General features: G+C 36.9%; 1 protein-coding gene across 2 annotated transcripts; it reads left to right on the top strand.

Annotated features, from left to right (window-relative positions):
• Window positions 1–7,078: 7,078 nt before the first annotated feature.
• Smp_041050.1 (hypothetical protein) lies at window positions 7,079–15,450 on the top strand (the record flags this gene model as incomplete). 2 transcript variants are annotated; one of them, XM_018794467.1, is made up of 5 exons in its annotated part: window positions 7,079–7,107; window positions 10,176–10,833; window positions 10,873–11,159; window positions 12,623–13,093; window positions 14,501–15,450. In XM_018794467.1, the coding sequence occupies 4 exons, from the start codon at window positions 10,422–10,424 to the stop codon at window positions 15,008–15,010; spliced, it is 1,680 nt and encodes a 559-aa protein (XP_018648877.1). In that variant the 3' UTR covers window positions 15,011–15,450. The 2 variants fall into 2 exon arrangements, with proteins under 2 accessions (XP_018648877.1, XP_018648878.1); XM_018794468.1 differs by lacking the exon at window positions 7,079–7,107 and having other exon boundaries at window positions 10,422–10,833; window positions 14,292–15,450.
• Between the last annotated feature and the right edge of the window lie 2,228 nt (window positions 15,451–17,678).

The following is a 17,678-nucleotide window of genomic DNA, read 5'->3' as shown; positions in this document are numbered from 1 at the left end:
TATATATTTTTTATTTCGTCCCAGAAATCAAGTCAACGTTGTAAATGTAGCGAAGCTAGTACCACTTTGTTTTTCTACTTGAACGTCTTTACAACTAATTCCTGAAATTATTAGCATTTGTTTATATTGTTGTCGTTTCGCTCCACCATAGGCACTTCAGGAGTCTGTCAGTCACAACGTAGAACTTCGTACGTACGTATATCAGTTCGAGTTGCCATACCACATTAGCATAGAGATGCAGCTGTCGATTCAAATCCCATAGTGGTAGAAATAGTAAGAGTATAAGCAGTAGTTGGAAAGATTAGAGTTTGAAGACGTTATTCAAGGAGTATAATCCAGTGGAATAAGTCTGGGAAGATAAAAAAGATAGAGTCATGAAGAACACTTCAGGAGGGAATTATATGTCTAGTTCGTGAAATAATTTAAAAAAAGCAAATTTAAGGTGGAAGAAAATTTATATTGTATTTATCAAGAAAATGTTCAGACGTATTATTTAAACGTGAAGCTTAATGAAACACACTAAGTCTACTTAATAAACCCATAAATGTGGATAAGATTCTGTAATGTAAACTATTTTCCGGAAAACAGAATGTTATCTGGACACTAGCGCATCAGTGTTTTGATGCTAAGTAATAAGTGAGTGGTGTAATAAAGGGTTGAAGTTGTTAGGAATTGAGGCCATAGTATGGAAGTTCTCGGTGAGTTTCCAGTTGTACATATTGTGAGGTTCTTCAAGTGAACAGCAATAACTAAAGGCCATGGCGAAAATGCACAACATCCGAAATGGTTTTTCTTTTTTGTGATGAAGTAATTCTATTTGACAAGTTGTGCCATTGTAGCTCTTCTTGGTACCTCAGGTGTAGTTTTCGAACCTATCTGGACTGAACGCTCACCACTTAACTGATATGCTTAACCGTAATGGGATAGGTGGATGAATATATACGTTTAAATCGTTAGATGCTCACTCTGTTATTTAGTTTGTTGGAAAGCACTCGGTCAAAAAATCGCTTTCAATGCATAGGATCTCCAAAGCTGGCAATCTCCCTTGTTTGTGTTTTAGTGATTGAGTAACCTTTGAATTCTCAAGTAAAACATCATTTTCGAGACAAAAACAGGGGCTAATTGTTTCATCTATAGGGATCATAATCGGTACCTATTCCCAGTGGCCCCTCGAAACTGGCTTATGTGTAGCAGAACTAAGTTTCTGTTGCAACCCTTTAATCACTAATTCTGATCAATTATAATTTGATTTAATGAGGACTTTCTTTAACTTGGTTTCCATGTGCTGCCAGTCTTTGTCACTTTCTCATAAAACTAGGGAATTACTAACCTGTTATTTATTTATTACTATTTAATTTAGTTGTTTTTGACATTATGTATTGATACCCAAAGTCACTCACAATGGTATGAATGTTTGCGCTTCATTTTCCTTGTGAAGATTTCGTAATTCTTTCCTTTCTGTTTCACTGTATCATTCGTTTCTCATTGTATTTTTTATTTCTCTTGTACTAATGTTGTCACGTATTTTTTACCTATTGGTTTTGCTTCTATTGATCTCGTGTTGAAATAAGATTTAGAGGCTTAGATCGGTAAACATTTTTCTAGGTCCCACTCTGCTAGTGTCTATTTGCAGGATATGAATCAAATCTGTTTTTACCACAAATAATAAAAACTTCATTCATGTACCTGTTTTATGGTTCGTAATATTATACTAGTTTACTTGAAACAGAAGTTTTCCCGACTAGCTGTAAGGCTATGTGATAATGTTTCCTCTTATGGAAGTTCCTGTGGCCATTTATTTCACTATTTATAGGTCACGTTATTAAATTTAGATCGAGTTTTTAGTTTTTAGCAATAATCCTCTAGGGAAGGATCTCTGTAGTCCAATTTCGTCTTATCTATTTTTTAGAAAGACGGTGAAAATTTCCCTTGAGCTAATTACTCATAATAATTTATTTAAAATCAACCAATGCTAGTGTGTTAAATCCATTTATAATTCGTATTTAGTTATGATTATGTGTGATAAGTTTTGCAATGACTTTTACTTACCGGATATAGTAATAATCAGGTGTAAATGGATGAACGGAAGCATTTTATTCTTATCCACAAATTGGAAAACGAAGTTCCATAAAGTCACCCAAGAATCATAGAAAATTGATAACGATTAGTAATTATAAAAAAGGACATCTAAAAGTAGTGTCAGTCAATCAAACGCAACATAGAACCTGGCATGTAGGTCCAGATCGCCACATCCTATTAGCTCTGTGAAATAAAATTATCGGGGTTAATCCAGTGGTAGTAGCGGTAGTAAGTGTTATTGGCAATATAAAAGACCAGGCATTCAATATGCACTTCAAGAGAATATGGGTTTAGTAGAAATAAAAATGTTTCACAAGTCACTTTAGAAACCCAAATTCCAAATAAGGATGGAGTAAATGCACCCGCTTCATTTTGAGTGACTCTGAGCAACGGGAACCAAAGACTCTGACTATTAGTTACAAAATTTAGAGTGATCAGATGCAGGAGCTCGTCCTTTATTTTTTTGAAGGATTTTGGCTTCAAAGTTACTGCAAAGAAGGTTTTAAAGGGATTCAGGATTTCTGCCGTAGTGTCACGTTTAAAGTCGACACGTGTTGAGCGCATGTTTTAATACATTGATAACTTATTTTCTCGGTTTTGTACTTTTGTTAATAAAACAAATGAAATGCTGATTTTATAGACTTTACAAATATTTATCATTAAAAGTGGGTCACATGCTCCTCTCTCTGAAACATGGTGTTCTTCAAATTTAAATCATGTGACCAATAAAAGACATCCTGTGCTTGTGTCTGTAATCGTTATTATTAAATTCATGGATGCAGAGTGCTTTTAGTCAGTCTATGCCTCTCCATAAGGCGTAAAAAACCTAAGTAAGCGAGAATGTAAATAAATACAAAAAGCACCAAGGTACTCAAATTACTTTCGAGAAAAACAATACATTTTTCGGTCATTTGAACTGAGACAAATCCAAATTGGAGAAAACAGTAGCTGTGATGCATAACAAACGACGAGAAAAATGAATTTAATTCAGCGGCGAGTCTTTTTTCATGGGTGAACCTATTAAATATATGATAGCGAGTTGAAAATGCCACAAGTATATGCAGTTTGACATCACATTTAAAAGTAAGACCTATAATCGAAACGTGCCACCCAATGAAATCAGAAGTCAGAAGCGAAGAGCTTCGAAAATAAATTTCATTGATTATTAACATATCGACAAGTGACTGATCTAATCTGGTTAGCGGTTGTAGGAGGAGTTAGGCACGGCGTTCCCAACCTTTGCGGTTGTTGCACTGCACGCGAGATGTAACGGCGAAACGGCATCCAGATCGTTTGCATACATTTCTATTGACTATACTGACGTAAACTGTTTTATAGATGCCAGCAAAAGCCTAAGACCGTGAAAAAATACAGTACACTAAAAACTGGCAAAAATGAATAAAAACGGTTCACGATAAACTGAATCTAGTCTTTGCGTGAAAAACTGAAAAAGAAACAGAACAGTAAGCTGAGGAAAAACCACAGTTAACTATTAGGTAGGGTGCCCCAAATGCACTAGTACGGCCAGGGAAGTCCTACTCACTGCCTTCTCGTGGCATTACTATTGTTTACGAAATTGAGAGGACGAAAAGCGAACGTCCGGCGCTTTAACCGGGTCGGTGGACACGGCGAGTCCACCTGGGGGAGTTGGAAAATCCTGATTCCAAACCAATGGTGCACATGGGCTCCGGTATCCTGAAGGAACAAATGGCGTATGAACCAATCGTTGGAAACCGGCTACCATGGGACTGCATCTCCTTACGATGCTTCACTGTCCTGTGGATTAGACCTTTAGGTCAAAAGCTCCGGGTGTGGCCCCACCAAGAAAACCACCTGCTTCGACCTGGGCACCCGAGCAATATCACAGCCCACACACAAACCAAGTGACGTGTGGCCCATATGTATTCGGTACCCCTTTGTACCAATATTCATGTGTTCAAATAAATAAATAAATTCTAATCAGGGCTAGCTCTTCTATGACCTCAAGATTACAGACTTTACCGATTCATATAGCGAGAGGTGTAGTCGAATTATTCTCCATATCAATTGAGACCTAGGCATAGAAGATTGTTTAATGATCCTCCCATCTGGGTCTTCTGTAGATTGCTCTATGTAAAAACCTCCCACGTTTCTTCATCACCTTATAGCATCTAGAAAGTTGGTGTTCTTTATCTTTTCCACTTTATAAGTAAGTTTAATTACTAAAAATATAATCCAAGTCACACATCGTAAATAACCGAAGTATCATCTACATACATTTTGTATAAATGAAAATCGCCTGTAGTGGCTTTCACTTGGCAGTTTTTCAGACTAGCCATAAACCAGTTTGTCAGCAATGAACCTAAAAAAACCCTTTGATGATCACTTTTCAATTGTGTGGATAAGTACAGCATGTTTCTGAAAGTTTCTTCGTTTTCGTCCCGCTTTTATTTTTGGTAATTGGTAACTCTTTGCAAACTTATTGTGGATTGTCATTGTCTAAATTGTATATACACACAATTGTACAACTGCGAAAATTAAATCCCCAAGGGATGGGTCGCTTGGCTGAAGAATTTCCGTTTTTATCTTTCTCACTACTTTTTTCTGTGCATTCAAAACGCTGTTGAACTTAAAGAAAGTGGTTCTAAACTCAAATAATAGTTGAACTTTTAATACAACAGGGCGAATTATTACAGTTGTGGTACATTTTAGAATTCTCGACTATGTTATATTGTGCCCTCATTAAAATGTTCAACCTATCCCAAGAAGTAAGGCTTTCACATCAAAATCGTATTGATCTTTGTCTAGTAGGTGTTTTTACTTCGTTTTTAGTTCCAGTAAACCGTCTCTGGATATAATAAACCATCTGTATCTCCTTACGATTCTCCACTGCCTTTTGGATGAGATCTTTAGGTCAAAGGCTCCAGGTGTGCCTCCTAAGAAAACCTTCTGCTTCATTTTCGGCAACTGTGCATTACCACCGTCTTCAAACACATCAGATTAGATTTGTGTGGCGCATATATATCTGGTGCCCCTTCGTACCAATATTTATATGTTTAAATAAAAAAAATGAAAATTAAGTTGTATGAAAATACAAAAAATGTATTCGACCAAACGCATGGACCAGAATGGATACTTCGGATAAGAAATTGTGATTTTGTCGCGTTAGGACACAGCAAAAGTTGGAGATATGCAAAGGCATGAGATGTCACAAGTATTGGGACTTCGACAAAGCTTTAACCAATAACAACTTCCACTACGAATCTTGCCCACCTCGTGAAATCAAAAGTTAGAATCGAGGGGGTTGGAAGATATATTTGATAGGCTATCAATATATCGAGTAGTTACTGATCTTATCTGGTTAGCGGTTGTCGAAGGAGTTGGGCACGGCGTTCCTACTGGTAATCTGGTGCGGACGAATGAACGAGCGCCTTCAACTAGGTGAGCGCATTCAAAATAATGTGGTCAGCATCCGATGTCGAAAACTTACAGAACTTTATTTTGGGTCTCTTGTATGCGATGCTATACACGACTATTTATTACCCTTAAACTTCTCCTCACGCCAGCTGTATGGTTTCAGGAAGGGTCACCCTTGTATAACCAACCTGCTGACTGCGATGGACTGATGGTCAAGCATCCTTGATCGCAAGGGGAAGGTTGATATCATTTACTTTAATTTCTCAAAAGCTTTGGATAGGGTCAATCATTTATGTCTTATCAAAAAGTTCAAACGGTTGGATATCAAACCACCTTTAATTGACTGGCTCACTTCATATCTAAACAATCGACATTATAAGGTCAGTGTTAACCTCACTCCTAGTGGGTTGCCCCAGGGCTCAGTACTAGGAACTCTTCTCTTCTTGATTTATACAAGCGATCTTCCACAACAGGTATCGTCTGATTTATTACTGTTTGCTGATGATGTGAAACTTTGGGGAGAGATACGCAACCAAAGGGATATACTGGCACTTCAGGAGGATCTGACTCGACTTCGCATTCGGGTAGATGTAAGCGGTCTTACTTTTAACATTTCACAATGAAAAGTAGACCATCTGCGACATGTTGCGGACTACAGTCACAACTTAAGAAACTCTTCCTTAGAAGTATCCTACATCGAAGAATATCTAGGAGTGCTTCTACTCCAGGACTTGAAGTTTTACTCTGTGACAAAAATGCCTTTCCAGCAAACTTTGAACTCGTAACGTTGAAGTGCATTTCTGGCCAGTTCGACGAAGAATTTTACACATAATCTTCAACAGTTTTATTCTCCCCCATTTAGAGCACGGTAACATAGTATTTCATGCCACACTCCTAACGAATAAGGGCACTCTGGAGCGTATCCAACGGCGAGCCACGAAATCAGTTCGAGGACTCAAATTTTAACATTATGAAGAGCGTCTCCAGTCACTTAATCTTTACACATTAAGGCATAGGGGTCTGAGAGGTGACCTTCTTATGGCTTACAGTATCCTTAACACTTCATGACATCCCCTCAAACACCTACTTATGCTTAGTCCTAATGCAAACCTAAGGCGATACACATAGAAACTGGTGACACAACATCGCAGAACAGACTGTAGACAAAAATTATACTCCTTGGGAGTTGTCAAATGCTGGAATCCGCTGCCGGCTGAGCTAGCCCAAGCGACATCCCAGGAGTCGTTTAAGATGCAACTTGACCTTTTCTTAAGGACTAAGAATAACATTTTATTATGATCTACCAATTTCTTTTTTCCTCTATCATCGTTAATATAACTAGGTTTCTGCCTGAAGGTATTAGTGATTCACTGCTAATAGACACGGGAGCCCGTTAGGCGAAAACCTTTTCTATTCCATCTACAACCAATTAAACCATTTTATTAATCAATGGAACACTTATCCTGCACTTACAAGAGACAAAAGATGAAGATGATATATTATTCAATGACTTGAAAAATTTTGTGCATAGCAATGCTGAGAATACTAGTAACGAGGATTAATATGGGTCAACCGACCTATGATACGTAAGGATAAAGACTGTACATTGAACTATAGCACTAGTTTCAAACTGTACGTTGCGCTGTTAATGCCCGTTCTTCATATATTTTAGTGTGTTAACTATGCTGTACTGAGATCACTGAAATATTTTTCGACGATAAAAAATTGCATTTCAGTTTGAAAAAAGCCTGTTCTGGAAAGTCATAAAATTCTGGTGGCTAAATAATTCCGACCTGACAAATACATTTGTCAGGCAGATACCATGGTATCCGCCTAGCCTGGCCGGATAAGCTGAACTAGAAGGGCAAGGTTGAATAAACTTGTTGATACTTTGGTTAGAATGAGTATCTAGACTTCGTAATGCAAATTTAAGAATTGGCTTCAGTCTTTATGTTCCACCTAGTCAAAACTGTATATCATATTTTAACCAAACCTTAGGCTGTATTTCCTTATCCTAATCTGTGCACACTAATAAATTGTTAGACTCAATTAGTTCGAGGGACTCGAATGTGGAAGGATTAATATATTTACATATAATGTTCTATGTTGTTAATAAACATCTAAGTCCCTAGTGGGATCTCTTGCATTAAAATACGGAAACATTCATACCAAAAATCATGTAGCTCCTCAAAAGCTCTTCTTGGAGCCTTCTTGTAGACGTGGCAGATCTTTCGGATGACTCCGTCTCGCCTTGATGTTATTAGTGCGAGGCGAAAGTACAGTATACTGACAAACCTGACGTATCAGTAAATGAAGATAAGCTGCATGGTTACAAACAGTTAACAACAAAACGCAACAAAATAACAGTAAAACCACAACTTTGGTCTGATCATTCGAACCTCACATGCCGAATTATTCTTTGTAGTAGAGGGAAAAGGTCAAGTATACTTATTGCGTTTCGGGATAATGTTCAGAGTTTTGGTTATCACCTTATAGTTATCATCATCATCACATGACACTGGTTATAACTTAGAAAAGGTTAGGAAGATATATTAAAAGTAAAGCTGAAGTTTTAAGTTTAGCGTACAAACGAGGGTTGGGGTTTTCACTGGAAACTGACATCAGTTATAATGCATTGCTTCAACCTTTTGTTTACAAACTTAAAAAAACTTAGGATCAAGATCTAGTAAAAGGGTTAAAATGGGAAAACACTATCTAGTTTATTTAAATACTCGGTTACTCACTAAACCACATTAAGTACTTTAACTTACAATATGCCTTAGAAGCAGATGTATTTTGTTACTTAACTCAAGCATCGTCTTAACCAGCTGAAGCATTGAAGTCAGACATAGAAGTAACTGCAAATATTCTTCACGTTCTATTCAAGAAGGTTTGGAAGGAAGAACAAATACCATCAGACTGGAAAGGAGGACACCTAGTCAAGTTACTAAAGAAAGACAATCTCAGCAGGTGTGAGAATTACGAAGGCATCCCTCTTCGCTCAGTATCAGGAAAAGTCTTCAACAGGGTGTTGTTAAACAGAATGAAGGAATCTGTGGACGTACAACTTCGAGATTAATAGGCTTGATTCCCTAAGGATTGTTCGTGCACAGACCAAGTCGCAACACTACGGATCATTGTAGAACAATCAATTCGATTGAACTCGTCACTATGCATCAACTCCCTTAATTATGAGGAAGCGTGTGACAGTGTGGATAGGATGACTTTATGGAAACTTTTTCGACACTATGGTGTGAGTAGCTGTGAGGATCGTCGACATCATACGGAGTTCACACGACGGACCACACTGAAAATTTGTGCATGGAGGCCAGATGACAGACGCATTCCAATTAAGGACCGAAGTCAGACAAGCCTGCATACTCTCCCTCCTTCTGTTTGGGATTCTCAGTTGACTTGACCCTTCTATCTCATACACACAAACAAATGCAGATGAAGACAACTGGTGTAGCAGCAGCCTCGACATCAGTAGGCCTCAACATACACAAAGGAAAAACCAAAATCCTTAAATACAATACAGAGAACACCAAGTCCACGACGCTTGATGGATAAGCTCTGGAAGATGTGGAATCTTTCACGTACCTATCGGGACAGCATCACCAGTGAACAGGGAGGATCTGATGCAGATGTAAAGGCAAGGATTGGCAAAGCAAGGACAGTATCTCTACAGTTGAAGAACATACGGAAATCAAAACAACTGTCAACCAACATCAAAGTAAGAATCTTTAATACGAATATCGAGAAGGTTCTACTGTACGGAGCTGAAACGTGGAGAACTACTACAACCATCACCAAGAAGGTACAAGTATTTATAAACAATTGTCTACTCAAGATACTCGATGTCCGTTGACCGGATACCATCAGCAACACCCTACTGTGGGGGAGAACAAACCAGCTTCCAGCCTAAGAGGAAATTAAGAAAAGACATAGGAAGTGGATAGGACATACATTGAAGGAATCACCAAACTGAATCACGAGGCAAGCCCTAATTTGGAATCCTGAGGGGAAGCGGAAAAGAGGAATGCTGAAGAATACACCACGTCGGGAATCTGAAGCAGACATGAAAAGGATGAATAGTACCTGGGAAGGATTGTTCGGGGCAGGGTTGGATGGAGAGCGCCGGTGGGTGACGTATGCTCCTCCACTAGAAGTGACAGGCGTAATTAATCCTCTTAACTTCACATTTCTGTTCCAATATACACATTTTTATTGATTCCGAACGTTATCTAAATCAAATGACAAGTTTCTTCTAGTGATGAAATACATCTATCAATACACTCCGAATTCCGCGCAGAATATACCTCTTCACGGCTAGAAACTGAACCATGTGTCTTATTACGGAAAAAGTAGTGATATTATCTGCTTTTTATTTTTAAGAAAGTGACGGTTAACCCAAAGAATGCTGCCGAACAAGTCAGAAACAAGTTGGTGACTTCAAGATTACGATACGCATATCATTCAGCCTTGCCGTTTAGTTAACGATAGAAATGTATAAACTTGACGACTGGGTGAGTTTCGGCAGGTATTAATAAGAAAAATGCATTAGAGTATTTACAAAACATCGGAATTCTATAAAAAAGAAGCCATGACGTTTACGTTACTACCGCAGTTACCGTAGAAAATTACAGCACGTATCATTTATCGATCACTCTTATTATTAACTCATGTTTTCATTTTCTTAGGTCTCCATGGGACTGAAAAAGAAATATACTTCTCCCTAGTCAAGAAATGTCTACAGCTCAAATACAGATCCCGGCAATCTGACAGTTCACCAGTTCCGTCTAACAAACAGTATGCTCAATCAAAGACGGAAAACATAAGAATATCTTGAATCTGAACATCAATATTTTCGTTATTACGCTCATCATCACAAGCTGAAAAAACTTCTGTTTCCAACAGAGTTTCAAAAGTCGATTTTGTGGGATCCGATGTTGAATACGAGTTATCCTAACAACATAAGTGATTCCTGTTCAATTTCCGTAGAAGATACTAAACTTCTATTGATTTCCAGCATACCTAAGTTTTACCATGCTTCTAATTTAAGGAATTTTTTCTCACAATTCGTTGAGGCATCTAAATTTTCATGTTTTCACTACCGTCATAGACCAGATATCGTGGGTGTAGAATCAACTACCGAAATAGATGGAACCCAGTTCCTTAAGTCCATCAAACTAGTTACCAAAAACAAAGCAACGTGCTGTGCTATTTTGTCTATCTACGCGAAATATATCGAAGAGTTTTTTCGTACATATAGTGGTCTTAATTGGCCTAATGAGAATGATGATGTGCCTTTGGAGTTGAAATGTACCTTACATTTATTAGACCATGCAACTGTGGAACGTAAGTGACACTTCATTGACCTTAATGATATCTTTGTAGAATTTAGCTGTTTACCTGAGTTCAGACCACTATCATGGATGCCTCGTGGGAACGTCGGGACACCTACTCAGTACTTTTTCAGTCTGATCAAAGACTGTAAACTGGAGAGTTCAATTATTTCGAAGCTTAATTTGGACTTCTCTACGCAAGCTAAGATCCGCAAATATGGCGCAGTTCCTTTCACTTATGAAAGTTCAAGTTCAGGGGATGAAAATGTGCATTCTTCGGAATCAAATGATGTTGACTTTGAATATGGTGTCGTCTGCAATTCTTATATTCCTAATAGGGTATGTTAGATTCACATTATGTGTGATGTGTGTGAAATATTTTTTGGTTTACCAAAAGCATATAGATTATCGGATAGTCTGTACTATATTATTATACTCCTATAAGGTGCTTGCTAAAGATATGTAAATTGTTATGTGATTCTATAATTTACATCCTATAGAAGTTTTCAAATCATATTGATGGAATATTCAACGTCAGCATGTTATTGCTTTACAGTTTAGTAGCTGTTCCCATCAATAAAAGTTGCAACTACACAGAAGTGTGAATTCAACTTTCTGTAGGTAGTGGACTGTTAGTTTAGTTTCTATTACTTCATTGTGCTGATTAAAGAATTTCATCTGATAATTTTCCACAGGTAGTTTATTGTATGTACCTTTTATAGTCTCATGTTCGTTGCTCAATTGACTTGAGTAGACAACTGACTAACACTTTTCATTTATATTAGCATTTGTATCCGACACACATAGTGGTGGGCTCAAAAAAGTAAATGACCACCTTGAATGCATCTAAATTTCCGTAAATGAGAATCTTAAGTGCTTGATTTGAGCCATAGGTAAAAGCTGCTTTTGTTTTAGACCATCATATATTTCCATCGTCACACATTTAGGTCTCTAAGTGATGTATAAGAATATCCACTAGGTTATTGAATTGGTTTAGTATTGAAAGCTTGTAACCTCATCCTAAGTGAAATTCAAAGACGTTTTGCGGTTGGCTCCTGAATCGACGGGGGCGAGGATTAGAAAGGGATTAGACATGATTGGTAGAAAGATACAGAGATTCGTTTGCGACGACTATATAAAAGTCTGTTTGACCGATGTAGTGCTTAATATCAAGAGGTTCGAATTCCGTCAGTAGACCTGTGACATAGTGGTGTAAGGTGTCAATCCTAACCAAGGAGTCTTAATTTCAAATCTCACCTTACAAACTTTTATTTACTTCTTTCTACAAATGTGGTTGAGAAATACACATACAAGGAGATTTTAATATTTTAGTTGTTTATTCGACATCCACACTGATTTGTGTAACAGTAAATCAAATAGGGTTCATAAAAACAATAACTCTTACAAAGTTCATTAGTGTCTATAAAAAGCTATCGCTGTTTCAACAGTTAAAGGTACAGTATTTAAGGTAGTGCTTAAATTAATGTGACTTTTGGTTTAGCGGGACTCATATAGTCACAATAACCTCAAATGTGCCATTTTTATATAGATCTTAGAGTTAGTTTGGATTCGGTTTTTGTTTTTTCCTTATTTCGACGCTAACTTAAGGGTCTCTGTAATGAATAATTCCCTATTTCACTACTAACTACCTTAAAAATATTTAAAGACTTCATAATAGGAATATCTTTGGATGTGCTTCTAGAAGCTTCACAACATTCGCCTTAGCAAAAATTTGTTTAATTTTTTATTCTTAGTTTTCCACCTTCACCTTTAGTAATTCAAATTTCAAAACTTTGTTTTAGCGCCGCGTACCCTCCAGTAACGTTTTAGAATTAGTTTCGGACCCAGTTAATTTTGAGGATGAAGATGATATCCCAGAAGAATGGGATCGTTTCGAGGCGTTGCATGACGACCCGTACAATTTAGACAGGGGAAACAAGGCACAGTTAAAGTATGAAAGTAAAATTGAACTTGTTTGGGAAAAGGGTGGATCTGGCCTAGTTTTCCACACTGACCAACGTACTTGGGAGAAGTTAGACCCACTAAGAAAAGAAGAGATTTTTGACGAACCCTCATCTTTCGATTGGGATATAGACATGCAGCCATATGAAACACCAACTGGCATTGGTACGGGTCCATGTCCAAATGGATTTCAGGGTGGAGATAGAGATACGGCTGAACTTATTGATATAAATCGAGAAAGGGAATCTATTCATGTTCAAGACCTTGCACATAATCCATACGCCCTTTTTACCAGTGAAGTGATTACCAAAGTGAGTCTTTTTGGTCAAATAAATATTCTTTTGTGAAATTTTCAAGCACGTGTTTCAGTTAGAAACCAGGTACAAAACATCACTGAAAGACCACTTGACTACTCTGTAAAATAGGAATGTAAAATGAGATGGCGGCTGCAGACTAGGAATACCAGAAAATTTGCTATATCCTTTCATTGCTCACTGCTCACTGAGTAGGATAGGGGGATCATATAAGTTGCGTGAGGTTTGGTAGTATGTTTTGATAGCGAAAACTGTTCAATTAACTTATACTGCTGTTCAAATTTTAGTCATTTGGCAATTTCACAGAAGCCATACTAGCAGCTTTTATACAAAACTATGTTTGCTAGAAAGGGTCAAATAACAATCAATTTTGGTTGAAATAATATAATGGAATGAAAAGTGTTTGTCTCAGGTTATAATCCATATACATGTTGGTACAGACTGAAATACTTTTTCGATCGATCTAAAGTAGCTGATATGCTCTACAATAGAAACTGGGAGTCTTCCTTATTTGGGTCTTCATTTTACTTTTTAGAATGATTATTAATGTTGAATCTGATTGTTATATGCCTTGATCAAAAAGTTTTGTATATGACTCGTCCCTTTTCATCTAGTTTTTGCTAGGGTTTTAGTATTTATAAACTAGTAAGTGGAAAAAAATACGGAAAAATGATAATTATATCTGTATGAAGTAGTAGCTTTGGGATTGGGAAACCAACAGGTCACCAATTCAAGACTTAATCTACCTACTTTGGTTTACACATCTGTGTAGTATCTCTAGCCCTCATAAACGTGTTGTCCAAAACCGAGTACTTGAAAAGCAAGTTCGGTCAATAATAAATATATGATTAGACTTACCGGGCATAACTTATGACATATATTGTTGTCAGCTATATTACTGATGAATTATATAATTAGGGATCCACTTTTAGATAAGGTGACTTATCAAAGGCTAGTAATTTACCTTTTAATGAATTTTGATTCTCAACTGTTCAGCTAAAGTGAAAGTTGAATATGTGAGTTGATTAATAAATACTGTCGACAAAAGGTATATCATATTGTATAACGTATCATATGTCGTGTGCAGGTTGCAAATTGAGATTGTTTACATTTAGTATTAAGTCTTGGTTTGGAACTGTAATTTTGTCATAAATCATTTGAAACCACACTGTCGGTTGTGTTTTTACTTACCTAGCTTCGTATAACAACGACTGTTTACTGTTTCCATAAGATAAAAACGAAATCCTCCTCCACGAGGGTTAACAGGCGTAAGTAAGTGAGTAAGAACTTTTAAAATGGATGAGGTAAGATTGTAAAAAATGTTGTGTTTACAGCCTATTTGTTCAAATTTGTCACCAGTGAATTATGTTGAACTTCCTTACTCTCCTAAAAATTTTTCCACAGGGCTATGGTGGGCAACTATTAAAACGTATGGGTTGGATTCCAGGTACTGGACTCGGAGCTAAAAGAGGTCATCCTAGATTTTCTTCGGGGATAAAAGTTCCTATAACTTGTGAAGGTAGTCTTCCACCCGGAGTCCGGAAGGGTCTTGGTTACTACGGGGCGCCAATTTCACGCAATTATAACAAGCAGTTATTAAGCGGGGAATCAAAATCCTGCAAAATAGGATACGCAACAAAATCTGTTTACATCCGATCTGTGTTTGATTCTCCACAGACTGTTGCTCATCGTAGTGGACTTGGTTTTTCTCCCAGTATTTTGAGACGTAATGATCCTGGGATGGTCGTAAAATGGTTAAATGATAGAGAAGAATCATTGAGTCATCCGATATCCTCTAAACCTTTATATGAGAGACTTCCAATAAGAAATCGTACTGTTATTCTGAACACTTACAGTAATCTATCTAAAGAGGGTATTTCTTTTGTATCTGGTGGTTACTTAAACCCGTCATAACTTTTTTTCAATGTATATATATTCTGTCGTAATTCAATGTATATAAATCAGAGATTTTTATAATTCGTCCGTAGTTTTATATTTTATCTTACAACTTTTATGCTTAAAATAAAATCCTAATTTGTTGTTGTATTAATCGCATTTTCCAATTTTATCTTGTTCTGATGAAGCTAACACCTGACGTTTATATAATATGGTGACATTTTATTAGTCCGTATTTAACAGCTTCCTGGTTTTTGTCATAGGTGTATACTGATCATTCAGTCAAGATAAAAACAGTAGATAATAATAGAAGTGAGTAGTATAGTCTTAATGATATATGACGTTGCACTACAGTGCGGTTGGAATGTACAGTTGTACTTGTTAATGTATATACCTCGCGTCAACTTGAAGCATCCACTGTTTCTCTGCACCGTCTGGTGCAAATGTTTTCTATATTCAGGATCCATGGACTTGGATTTCATTATCTTGGAATTAATAACCAGAAAAGAAGATTTTGATACCTGGAATCAAGATAAGTGTGTTGCAATTTTCGTTGGATGCATGAAATTACCAATCACCGTTAAAACAAGTGCCATTATATCAACATCGAAAAGTACCTTCAAATTCAGTCGTATGGAACCGCCAATGTTTTACTGATAACGGAATTCGTAATGTTTATAACCTAAGAAATCCGAGGAATTAATTATTTTTCTAGTAGTGTGAGCAGTTAGCAACATTATGATATAATATCTTAAGAACTTAAAATACAATGATTAAATTATAGCCGAAAGATTATTAACCACCCTTCAATAATTTGCGTTATATATAGTTGAGAACGTTTTCAATATTTAAGTAATGTGGGGAAATGACAGTTATTCAACGACTGTATTCCACAAACATAAAAGATAATCAATTTCCTTGTGCGAATTTCAATAGCAAGTTAGAGAACAACATAATTTCATGTGTTATTGTTAAGAATTTTTTTATAATTCGATAACTGACTTCATATGTCACCTCTACTGTGTAATCCTCGTTACTCGCTCACATAGATCATTTATAACAGACTGAAATATTGTTTATAAGTTATTTAGTTAAAATAAAAAAAGGATGAATCTATTCATTTTGCTAATAAATTTTCATGAAATTCAATCCAAGTGAAATAAAAAATGCTTTACTTGAAGTCATTAACTACTTACAAGTAGTAAAGTTAGCAGCGTGCAATTTTCTTTTTTTCACATCCAAGACGGAACGAAAGTTTCGTCTGTCATCTCCACTGGTCAATTTAATTTCAACTTAACTAATCACCTAATACTTGTAAATAGATAAACAATAATAAGTTTAATGTTTCTGGATATTGAAAAACAAAAAATCTGAAGTCAAAGGAAGCGTAAATATTATATTTTCCATCCTAGTGTAACTACAATTGATGTATAAGCTAATAATTAACCACATAAGGTACACTAAACTGTCAATCAGAATTTACAGTTTAGTGTCATTTGAAACGTAAGCTATTGATAAGGGGTTATGATGAAGTTCTTCAGTAATTCAACTGGTCGTGTTGTTTATTTGCTTTTTTACTTATATAATTTCCAAAAGATAATTTAAAGTGTTATATGTATGTCATTGGTCGAGGTTTATGTAGTTTGTTGTAGGTTCCTTACAATTTCAGTTGATTGAGGAAGCTTACTTACTCCTGTTACCCCTAATGGAGCATAGGCTGTCGACCGGCATTCTCCAACCCACTCTGTCCTGGACCTTCCTTCCAGTTGTTCTTTCTTCCCATATTTGTCTCAATTTCTAGGCGTAATGTGTTCTTCGGTCTTCCTCTTCTCCTTTAGCCTTCAGGATTCCATGTGAGGGCTTGCCTTGTGACGCAGTTGGGTGATTTCCGCAATGTGTGTTCTATCCACTTCCAACGCTTCTTTCTGATTTCTTCCTCCTCTGGATGGAATCTGGTTTGTTGTCTCCCACAGTAACTTGTTGCTGATAGTGTCTGGCCAACGAATCCGAAGTATCTTGCGTAGACAACTTGCATCTCTTGGGTGATGGCTTTCGTAGTTCTCCAGGTTTCCTCCCCATACATTAGAACTGTCTTGACATTTGTATTGAAAATTCTGACTTTGGTTTTGGTTGACAGTTGTTTTGAGTTCCAGATGTTCTTCAGTTGTAGATATGTTACTCTTGCTCTGCCAATCTCTGCCTTCTCAACTACATCAGATCCACCGTGTTCATCAATGATGCTGCCCAGATATGTCTTCTGCACTTATTGTTGCATGTGTGATAGGAGAACCAGATCATCTGCGAAGTCTAGATCATCCAGCTGCATCCTAGATGTCTACTGTATCACGTGCTTCCCTCCAGATGTTGACGTCTACATGATCCAGTCTTTCACCAGGAGAACGAGAAAGGGTGAGAGTAAGCAACTTTGTTTAACATCGGTCTTTACGTCAAACGGGTCTGTCAACTGTCCTCCATGCAGGATTTTGCAGTTTAATCCATCACAGGAAATCCGTATGATATTGATTATCTCCTCAGGCACGCCGTAGTGTCGAAGAAGCCTCTATAGTGTTGTCCTATCCACACTATCAAATGATTTCTCGTATTCAATGAAGTTGATGTAGAGTGATGAATTCCATTCAATTGATTGTTCCACGATGATCCGTAGTGTTGCGATTTGGTCAGTACA

Source organism: Schistosoma mansoni, chromosome 1, assembly GCF_000237925.1.
Source record: "Schistosoma mansoni strain Puerto Rico chromosome 1, complete genome".
NCBI classification, from domain to species: Eukaryota; Metazoa; Platyhelminthes; class Trematoda; order Strigeidida; family Schistosomatidae; genus Schistosoma; species Schistosoma mansoni.
Note: the sequence above shows the minus strand (reverse complement) of the source record. Positions and strands in the feature narration are given on the sequence as shown.